We start from the raw sequence: 11,135 nt of genomic DNA, 5'->3' as shown, positions 1-11,135 counted from the left end.
TTCCACTCTAACCCGTCTCTACAACTACAGTAGGTGGAGTTCTTCTCCTGCTGAGCTAAAGGGTGAAGGTATCTGCTGTGATTGTTTCCCTGTTTTAGTCGTAACCTGGCTACAAATCCTTTATGCCTGCAAATAAACAGAACGGCTCCACAGAGGTGAGGAGCTCAGGTGACCTCAGCCTGCAGCAGCTCAGCAGTCACCAACTCTATTCGTCCTGTTCCAGCCAGTTAAATTAACCTGCCAACCCTTTAACTTAAGTTCCACTCCCCACAGAAACAAAGGCAGGAATGAGAAACTGTCAGTGGGGAGGGAGGAGAGAATCAGGTCAGACGCCTGAAGAGGCTGAGAGAACATCAATCATCTTACGCCACTACTTTTCCTGTGCTTCAGCAGGGCGAGGAGGACATCTGTTCATACTCTGGACACTTGAGGAGAGCCGGGTAGGTGGAGGAGTTCATCTGCAGCGAGGCCTCGGAGGAGATGGACGAGGGGCTGCGTCCACGGCCGGCCCAGGCGTCCGGGTGGAGGAACTGGCCGGAGTAGTCGGAGCAGTTGCTGAGGCGTGGGCGGTAGAAGCCCTGATGTGGCCGGTACATCTCCTCTGCTGTGTAACGCTTCATGAACAGATACACCGACATGACGCCCGCCGTCTAGGGGAGCAGAAGGAAACACTGACACACGGTTCGTCTCACATTTACATCAACATTTCAGCACACCTGATCAGAACGCTCAGTGTGCACTTGTGGCAGTTATGGATCATTTGATGCACAGATCAATAATAATGACTCTTAATTGGCTCAGAAACATAGGATATATTTGATTTGTTGACGTTACCTCAGTGAGCAGGAAGGAGATGGCAGCAAAAGCAAAGGACCAGCCGTACTTGTAGGTGAAGTAGGCCTCGTTGGTCCTGGTCCTGTTCAACATCTCATCATTAATGTTGGAGATGTACAAGACCAGGCCGACCACCAGAGACAGACCTGAGAGAGAGAGAGAGAGAACATCCAGCACACTGAGACCCAGCTGGGCATTCAGTGGGGAAATGTGTGTGTGTGAGCCCAAACAGCTACCTGACAGGATGAAGAAGATCCCAGAGACGAATGCCAGGATGGTGCGATGGGGTCGGATGTGGCCGATGTTGCTGAGGACGAAACCGATGAACATGAAGAAGAGACTGACCAGAGGGAAGGGCGTGGCAGAGCGGATCATCTCTGGAGGAGGAGAAGAAGAAGAAGAAAAGACGGTGCGGACTGTAAGCTGAGCATTTGAGTGTTGTGACATCATCAGAGTCTGAACTGTGTGTGTAACAGGACTTACTGAGGACACTGACGGTGGACTCAGAGGTCATCTGGACGTGTGTGGGCATCACGTACTCTATGGTGAAACATCGGCCCTTCTCCTCGCCTTAAACAAAGGAGAGAAACATTTGGAGACGCATCTTAGAAATGTCAACTTATTTCAGCTTCTATCTGTGAAGCGGAAGTGAAATCTACGTGTCAGATTGTAACAAACACATTCTGCTGATGGGAACACTTCATTCAGCCTCACACATCCAAACAGCAACTAGACACACACACACACACACTTTCACCTGATGTTTCTGTAGCAATTAACCCCGTTTACCCTGAGGCGCTGGTTCAGGTGTTAATTTACTTTCCCAATGCACGTCATGTTTATTTGGTGCTCTTGTTCAATCAAGTCAAACAGCCCTGTAATATCCTACTTTGTGTATGTGTCGACCCTCACTGAACCCTCTGGTCAATCTTCCGGTTGTCGGTTTCAGCAGCCATTTCATATCCGGAGGTGCCAGTTCATCAAATACTTGTTATACATAGAATAATGACTAACAGAGCTCAGAGCGATTTCATTCATCATGTTCAGGTGTTAGAGGAAGTAGATGGAGCATAGCGTGTCTTAATTGAACTACTGAACTTTAATTTAACACCATTTATAGCAGGAGGTTTACAGCTGCACAGGACTGCAGTGGATTGCCGGTGATGTAGATGAGGTCTCCCTTTCTGTAATACACACAGGAGGCTGCTGTTCTGTACTGAAGACGCGTTCTGGTCTGAGCTGCGATGAGTTGCTGTGTGAGAGCACGACCCTTCATGTGAACTCTGGCTGAATCTAAATACAGGCAGCCAAACACCCGGTGGACTTCAACCCACGTCAATACCAGCCAACATGCGGCGCAGCGTCATCTATGTTCCGTGCTGTGACGGCGTGCAGTGAGAGTGTGGGCCGGCTGTTTCTGGGTCAAACACTGAGAGCCAGAGCTGTTAAATGGGCAATAGGGCCGCTCGATTGCCCCAAAGACACAAACTGGACCATTACTCCTTTTAGGGCAGTGATCTGCTGCACAACAACAAATCAAACCCGTCACTAATAGAGGTTGGAGCATGGTACCAAACGCGTATTGGACTTGTGTGACTCACCGGCTAAGAAGCAGACCCTCCAGAGTCCAGAGTGCAGCGCCATGCGGATCTCTGCGCTCTGGTTGAGCGGCAGGATGACGCCCTCCTCCAGGTAGAGCCAGTAGTCTGTGCTGACAGCGATCCCCAGCAGGCCGAGGCCGCACACGGCGAACACGCTGCTGAGCAACGTTAGCGCCTTCCTGCCACATAGGCTCATACCAGGGCCTCAACAGCAGGGGGCGCACCGCAGGCAGAAAGAGGAGCTGGGAGAGGCAGAGAGAGAGAGAGAGGAAAGTGAGTTCAACAAAGCAAAGGGTAATTGGAATCTGTCCAGGGAGGGAAATAGTGTTTGGTTTCTTCCTCCTCCTCTTCCTCGTTTGTCTCATCCCCGTTTTTTTCTTGTTGTCCTTTTTCGTTTCTTCTTCCTGTCTTCTTTGTGTCCACTTCTCTTTTCTTCGTCTTCTAGTTTAACACAAATCCATGATGGTGATTTTCCAGAGTTGCTGCCACTTTTGGCCACAGTCAGGTTGTCTGTTTGATTGACAGCAGGTGGAACCACAGAGGGAGACGAGTTTCAGCCAAGAATCAAATCTGGTGACGATCTCAGCAGCGTGGTTAGATTCTGACTGATTGTGCCGAGGGCCAAACGCTCTGTGGGGTGTGTGTGGAGAAACATTAGGTAAAGTTTCTCATTTGACTTCTCTGCCAGAAAACAGCGTCTGTTACCACAACAACAATGAAACATCCCCCGATATCACAATAAACCCTCTGCACTGAGCTGCAGATGGCGTGTGTGTGTGTGTGTGTGTGTGTGTGTGTATGTGTGTGTGTGACAGCGTATGAATAAGCCAGAATCTGTTCATATGGGAGCTGATGCCCACAGCTTTTCCGGAAGCCGGTGAGTGAGCTTGTGTGCTCGGCATGGGATGTGATGTTTGAAAGGAATTGATTTAACATAATGAGTTCCCAGTGCGCTGCTGTGTGGAACACCCAGTGGGAGACTGAGGAGACGGGGGACATGTGTGACAGCGCTCTAAACTCTTCTCAAGGTTGATGACAGTTTCTATCTCCATGAATCAACGAGCTCGTGGAACATAAGGACTCGATGCTGACAGACTCATCAGACTCACTGCACAGATTTAAACCACTCAGGTCTCAGCCATGAGATGCAAACGTTGACATAAGGTTACTAGATGACGTGTTAGATAGTTGATGTTTTCTGGTTTTATCTGGAAAAACTTAAATTGTTTAAATGTTAAGGACGCACAACCGCTTTTCATCCCCCTTGCTGCAGCACCACTGTGTGAACTGAATGACAACAGCCTCTCTAACACCGTGTCCAGGCAGCTTTGGTAACTCTGATAAGCTATAGTTTGTTGACATTAACGTCGCAGAAGGACTCAATAGAAACAAAGTTCATAGCCCAGGTGTGTGTCCGACTGTGACACAGGGGAGGATAGCAAAGAGAACAATATGTCCCCTTTATTTTTGAGGTTGTTCTGTTATTTCTCTTGATTTGCTGTACAAGAATATAACAGCAACAACATCCATCTGCTGTATAACGTACATGACTATAAGCGCCTGGATCATCTGACTTTCAGAGAGAGAGAAGCATCAATCCCCTGCTGTCCATAAAGAAAAGGTGAAATTAATTCCACACTGTTTCCAGCTGTGTAAATAAGCGTTTCTCTCTCTCTCTTTCCTCTCTCTCCTGAGCGTGGCCCCGCCTCCACACCATGAACCGCAGGTCAGCGTCGTGCCAGGAAAGAGACGCTGATTGGGAGCAATTGGAATAAACGCATAAGCAATCAATGAGAGTTCACCAAAGCACAAAGAGGCAGCGGCGTATCGTTAAACCTCAGGTACTCTCCACCCCGGAGCAATCAGCCGCCATTCATTAAGACCTTCACTTTCCACCGGGGTCGCTGGCTTGGTGACACTGTTACACGGATACAGATTGCACCTGAACTGCCACCAATAGAATCCATTACTGAGGCAGAGTGATTGAGGCCGGCTGTGTCCATAAAGCATCCATACAGCAGACAAACAACATGGCCTCTATGGTACAGAACACATGTAAACACAGCAGTATTAAAGATTGGAGCTTTAAAAGAGCTGGTTTGGAGCAGAAAGTGTCTTCAGTGTTTTGCTATGAGTTCTTTCATTAACCCCTCATTTGTATTTGTGTGTTTTCTTCATCAGTGTGGAGCGGATTCTGTCACACGGCGCTCGTTGACCCAGTTACTGTTAGTTAGTGTGAGAGGGGCTTCCTGCTCTGTCAGCGCCCATGTGAACAAACGACGAGCATTCTGGGAGTTAGCTGCTGTTAGTGCGAGATGGAGGAGTCCGGGGTCAGAGCAGAGAGGGGAGGGGTCAGAGCAGAGAGGGGAGGGGTCAGACCAGAGAGGGGAGGAGTCAACCCAGAGAAGGGAGGGGTCAGAGCAGAGAGGGGAGGGGTCAGACCAGAGAGGGGAGGAGTCAAACCAGAGAAGGGAGGGGTCACAGAGCCATCGTCACAGCTGTGCCAGGCGAGCAGCTCCCTTTGTTGTCCTGCTGAGACCTGCTGCTGTGTGTTCTCAGCATAAATACTGCCGGGCACAAACATAACACACACATATACACATAACACACACATAACTGAGCACCGGCTGTATGTTTGCCTAGAAGCACATGCGCCTTGACGTGATGTAGTGCTCAGACACACACACAGGGTCCCCACAGTAACACTCATGTATCACCCACACACACACACACACACACACACACACACACCGCTCATACATGAAACATACCATACATCAGTGTTTCACATGACCTACAAACAGCCGCTCTGTGCTTCATGAGAGTCAACGCTCTCAAACACAATAACAGGAATATTGTTTTTTACAATATTAAGAATCCAAGGAGACACACAGACACACAGACAAACAGACACATAGAAGTCCAGCCGACAGCATCAGGGCACAGACATGAGCACACACACAGGCACAGTAACATGTCAGAGGCACGGAGTCGGCTCAGCACATTACCTAACACGCTGAGATAATGAATAATTACTGGATCATTTTTTAAATATGCACAGATTCTATTGCACAATCCTTGATGATGGTTGTGTTCATTCCTCATTCAAGAAGAACAAGACGACCCCACTTCAGCTTCATGTTCTACAGTCAACCTATAACAGCTGGCAGAGGGAAGCTGAATTCTCATGCCTGATCTTTACATCGGACCTGCGGTTTGTTGTAGAAATCCTCCAGCTGGCTCTTTAAGGATTTCCCTGTGTATAGTCAGAGCGAGTGACCTAGTGTAGGTGTTGTTCCCTTTATTTGGCCTGAGGACTCTGGAGGAGCCTGCGTCACCACACAGTGCATCTCTCTCTCTCTCTCTCTCTCTCTCCTGCCACATCACATCATCTTAATTGGAGTGGGCAGCTCTGGATTGAGTCCAGCGGCTTTCATGCTCCTCCAAAGGCAATTCCCTCGTGTCTCTTAACAAATGGTTTTGGCACCGAGCAATCATCCAACACATCACATCACACTTCACACAGGACAAAGACGGGGACGCGTCACTCAGCCTGTTTCTCTGCATTCAGCAGCTCATGAGCTCATTAGAGAATCATAGATCAGAATATGAACTGTGAAACACAAGAATGAAAATGAATTCTTCATTGTAAAAGGTGAATTTAATGACTTGCAGACTTAATTGTGCATTTTTCCTCAGTGGACGTTTTTATAAACAAAGCAGCAGACATGTCTATCTAACTCAAGACCAAGTGTGGGGGTCAAACGGTGACCCAAAGCCAGAGCACTAACATCTCTTTCCTGTGCTTGTTACACGAACAAGTCTCCCATTTATAAGTGCTTGACTCGGCTGTGTCGCCAGGCAACCCCAACGGGGAGAGGGCTCTGAATTAGTCGAGCTTAAATGGACACATGAACTTGTCCAAAAGCGAAAAGCTTCCTGCTTGTTAGTGCATTTAATGTTCTAGAGCAGGAAGGCCAGGGAGAACATGCACACATACACACACACACACACACACACACACACACACACACACACCGTGGAACAAAGGAGACGAAGCATTTAAAACTGAGACATGGACGGTTTGAAACCATAAATGAATACAAATCCTAAATATCCCAGTGCTGACATGCATGTTAGGCCTTCTGTTACCTCACTGCTCCATTCCCTCTTATAGCACCTAAAGGCCGTGTAGGTCAACATGAAGCTATTATGAATATCGATGATCTCTCTCCAAGTCAGGAGAGAGAACTCTGTTTACTTTTAGAGCATTTTTCCATCCTGATATTCCTAATAAGCCTGATACAATGAAATACAGTGTTTTATGATATTCACTGCCTTCATTCCTGCTAACAGCGCAGCCACAACACCTCCACCTGACCCAGGGTGAATACACAACACTGTCCAGTCTACACATGTTCCCCTCCTCAAACCCACATCAAGGGTCTGATGATCGTTCAGCCAGCAGAAATCAATACATAACTATAAAGCAATACATTTACCTTTGAAGACTTTGACTTTTCTCCTCTCCCAGTTTAACGACTATAATCATCCAAACAGCACAAATATCTGACGAGTCTTTATTTCCCACAGCATAATAAACACCCTTCAGTACCATATGCATAAGAGTGTGAGTGTGTGTGTGTGTGTCTCATTCTGCAGGTGTTGATGTTCGCTGTCCGCGGTGCTGAAGCGGCGACTGAAGCTTTCTGCTGGTTTGGAACGACAGCGACATTTACACAAACTTCAATAATAATCGACTAACCGTCTAGAATAGATTTTTTTAACCGGGTCGAATACAAATCATCTCCTTTCCTCCTTCTCTCCAGACATTCTTCCGATGATCAAACACTAAAACTACAAAATCTATTTTACGTACGTGCGCGTGTGCGTGTGTGTGTGGGAGGCAAACGACAAACGCTTTAGCCCGAGTGAAGCTCTGACTTTACTCAGACACAGCCTCCAAGAACAAACCGCAGTCTGTAATCTTCTTCGAGAACGACATGATGTCAACATAGAACTTAAAAACATTGACTTCAGGAAACAAATGTTTCCAAAATCATTCAAACGCGCCTCGATGTAGGCCACGTTCGAACAAGTAAAACGTCAACAAACAAACCAACCAACAAACCAATCATTCCCGTTTACAGCGCGCACTCACGGATAAACACACTGAAACATTGTTTGTCACCTTCACTGTGAAGCTTCGTTCAGGGACGCGCCGCTGCTCCTTCTCTCCTCGCTCGATCCTCCTCAGCTCCTTCCTCTCTGCTTCCCGCGTTCCGTTTGCTGCGTGAGGGCGCGCGGAGAGCGAGTGAATGTATGTGTGTGTGTGTATGTGTGCGTATATCTCGCGCTGCACCGGAGACAGTGAGCGCGTGGTGAGTGGACGCGAACTCCCGCCAACAGAGAGAGAGAGAGAGAGAGAGAGAGAGAGAGAGAGAGAGAGAGACAGAGACACCGAGAGAAAGATAGAGAGACACACACAAACACACAGAGAGACAGAGAGAGAGAGAGAGACAGAGGTAGAGGGAGAGAGAGAGAGAGAGAGAGAGAGAGAGAGAGAGAGAGAGAGAGAGAGAGAGCTTTCAGTTGACCCTCAAACTGTTGGTTTGTTTGTATTTCAATGAAGATAAATGTGTGGAAGTGAGAAAAATAACTTGTGTGACATCATCATCATCATCCTACAAGGAGAGGAAACATGATCTCTGTTCCGATGTGTTTGAAAATAGGAGTGATATTCAGAATCATTTGTTTTATTCTCCCATAATCATCTTCAGCTGTTGTGTCATGGCTTTATGATGCTTTAGTAGGACAGATTCATGTGTTCAAGACTTTGAGTGTGACCTCAAATGCTCCACCCAATCAAACGCCTCCCATCAGGGCCAACTTCACCTGCCAGCTCTCATGGCTGAGTGGAAGCCAATCCCTGCAGCAATGTTCCAAAAGAATCAAAAGAGTGGAAGCTGCTAGCAGAGCAGAAGACCAACTCCAGAGTGAGGACCACCGCTCCAAGCTATGTGGGTTTAATGTTTGTGTTTGTGTCCGCAAAGACCTGGTCCGTAGAGACCTGGTTAATTTAGACATTTATCAAAACATGTCCGTCCCTTCCCTCTGTGAAACTAGGCATGCTCATCTGTGTCTCCCTGTGTGTTGATTCAGAGCCTCTCCAGCTGGGCTCGGCCACACAGGTGACAGGTGATGTACGTGTGTGTGGACTTAACCAAGCTCAACATGTTCACACACACATAAACCGTGCCCCCATACATAAACATACACGTATATACTATGTAAAGCATTTTATATGTAGTTTGTCATAGTTTGTCTACACGAGCCTACCTTTTGAAAGAAACAAAACCTCTTTAAACTTCAGTATATCCCCCTGCCCTCAATCAGTCATGGGTTAACCCAGTCTTTGAAGTCCACCCGGGAAATCTGCACGTCTGTTTGTTTGTTTCCCCTCAGCCAGACGACAGCGACGAGGTAGGAACTAAACACTTCTGCTCCCTCAACGAGATGACGTCAACAGGTAGGAATCACACGCACACTTGAGAGGCCGTGTGTGTGTGCGCTGTGCTCCTGACAAACTACGGTGATGCAATGGTGCTTTGGCTTCACGTCTGTGTGTACTGACATGAAACTTTGCTTTTTTGTGCTTTGACCTCTTCTGGACAAATTTTCCACTGCCACACTTGCATATGTTCAGTTACCCTTGAACCTAACGCTTGATCCTGAAATGTATGGATTTTTTAATTCGACTTGTGTGTGTGTTGCAGAAATATACATGCAAGGTGTTGGACGTATTATTAAGGAAATAGATTTTGAATGAATGCGTAACACAACTCAATATGTGAATGCAGAAGATACATGGAGCCTTTATTTTTGGCGTGATTGCTTTTATCTTTGTGCTGATTAAAGTAATGGCCCAGTGTGAACAGCACTTATCTACAGAATGATGCTTTTTACACACAAATCATGTAAAACAATATATAAATAAGTCTGCATAGGAAAAGAGAAATGTGATCAATACTTGCATCTATGGTCAGACTGAAAGTAGGCAGGACGTATCTGTATATTAGTGTGGTTGAGTGACATAAAAGTGGAATCATTAAAGCCCTCATTCCTCTTCCACTCTTTCTTGACGCACTGCAAACCTGAATCATTCACTTCTCTGCACTTTGAAGTCCTCATTATCTACTGGGATGCTTTTGTTCTTGAGGCGTGTTTGTTCTCATAACCAAACAGTACGGTTGTGTTTACCTCGTGTCGACGCAGGTCATGGCAGATGATGTTTAGAGGAAGCTGTGTACTGAATGTGTTTGAGTGAGCGAGCAAATTAGAGAAACCAGTGAACCGAAAGCGGAAGGTGCAAAGGAAAACTCTCACACCAGCTGGGTCCTCGCTCAGCGTTCTGCAAGCCTTTTAGAGTCACAGCAGCTCGGCAACGTCTGCTTATGAATCCTTAATGCAGATATTTGTGATGGGTGTGTTTTGGTTTGTATGCTATAGAAAGAATGCGGACTGAAAACACCATCTTCTTCCTCCAAAACTCTTCCTGGGTGTACAAGTCTCCATTTAGGCCATTGGCTTTCTGCCAGTGATGAAATGTAGTAATTACAGGCTCGGCAAAGTAGACAATCTAGCGAGTTGAGGGTTTGTACGTGGGTGGAGATAAATGAGCCCGAAATGGAGCGAGGTCAAGGTTGTTTGGTAGAAGCTACACCAGCAGAGCTACTTTTCAGACTTCAGCATCATAATGAAGACGAGGAGGCAGCTACTTTCTGCGTTTTTGTCTCAGCTCCTTCGTGGGCGTCACTGAACGCCTCACGATGAACACTGAAGACTGTAATCACTGCACGCTGGGCCTATTTCCCCCCGCTTTCCCCAGAATTGATGTTGATTTCCAGCTGAAGATGAGCACGATCCTATCATATTCAAAATTCTGTGTGGGAAATCCAGCAGTTGTGTGCTTTTAATGGTTTGTTGGTGTAAAGCCTCAGGTGGGCTCTAATTGATGTGAGATTTGGTGAACAGATACTCAAGCTTGGCCACACAGCTAATGAAGGAGCCTGGAAACACACACATCCACCCACACACTGATATATGCGCACACACACACACACACACAGGCACACACCCACTTTGCACATCCCCTGGTTCACACACACATAGAGTCATACTGCTGCATGACGACGCCCACACTGGAAAACAAGAATAGCTGCATGGATCAGCGTGGGTAAAAACAAATTATGCTGCACACAAAGAATATGTGCAGAAGTCAGATGGAATGAAGCCTCCAGTTTCTTCAGCTGTTTAAGGTCGAATCTTTATCTCATGACTTTCTCTAACCCATTATTCAGTAACTTATCTGCAGTGCTACGATGAAAACTTAAATTACTGTCAGAATACTGCAACATGAAAGGCAAGAAGGATAAGTAGATCTACATAAACATCTCTGGGTGGTGATATTAGTGTTTAACTCTTTGTGCTGAGTAACTGTTGTTTTCACTCGGTCTTGCTGCTATTGTGCCCAACTTGATTGGCTCTCTGGAAAAGAACCTGTATTGATCACTTCACTGCACGTTTTCAAATCTCCTGTACGTGATTGGTTTTCCCCGTTCTGACATTCAGCTTTAATGCCAGGGTGCAAAGAACGTGTTACTATAAAAGAGCAGAACAAAACACCCTCACTCACTTCAG

General features: G+C 46.7%; 1 protein-coding gene across 2 annotated transcripts; it reads right to left on the bottom strand.

Annotated features, from left to right (window-relative positions):
* Positions 1-2,653, bottom strand: LOC143016714 (voltage-dependent calcium channel gamma-5 subunit). Of its 2 annotated transcripts, XM_076171175.1 has the most exons (6): positions 2,412-2,653; positions 1,615-1,632; positions 1,318-1,404; positions 1,071-1,211; positions 835-980; positions 1-650 (listed from the first exon to the last, which is right to left on the bottom strand). In XM_076171175.1, exons 1-6 carry the CDS (start codon positions 2,629-2,631, stop codon positions 387-389), a joined length of 876 nt encoding a protein of 291 aa, XP_076027290.1. In that variant the 5' UTR covers positions 2,632-2,653; the 3' UTR covers positions 1-386. The 2 variants fall into 2 exon arrangements, with proteins under 2 accessions (XP_076027290.1, XP_076027291.1); XM_076171176.1 differs by lacking the exon at positions 1,615-1,632 and having other exon boundaries at positions 2,436-2,653.
* Between the last annotated feature and the right edge of the window lie 8,482 nt (positions 2,654-11,135).

This window comes from Genypterus blacodes, unplaced genomic scaffold (assembly GCF_046128005.1).
Source record: "Genypterus blacodes isolate CSIRO-AG114 ecotype Tasmania unplaced genomic scaffold, CSIRO-AGI_Gbla_v1 ptg000240l_1, whole genome shotgun sequence".
Taxonomy (NCBI): domain Eukaryota; kingdom Metazoa; phylum Chordata; class Actinopteri; order Ophidiiformes; family Ophidiidae; genus Genypterus; species Genypterus blacodes.
This window is presented reverse-complemented; position numbering and strand designations above follow the sequence as displayed.

What these genes read in the sequence shown, in the direction of transcription:
- LOC143016714 (XM_076171175.1), bottom strand. Translation starts at nt 2,631, where the DNA reads ATGAGCCTATGTGGCAGGAAGGCGCTAACGTTGCTCAGCAGCGTGTTC. An exon ending in GTCCACCGTCAGTGTCCTCA is followed by an intron (nt 1,212 to 1,317) that starts GTAAGTCCTGTT and finishes CTCCTCCTCCAG; the next exon opens with AGATGATCCGCTCTGCCACG. An exon ending in GATCTTCTTCATCCTGTCAG is followed by an intron (nt 981 to 1,070) that starts GTAGCTGTTTGG and finishes TCTCTCTCTCAG; the next exon opens with GTCTGTCTCTGGTGGTCGGC.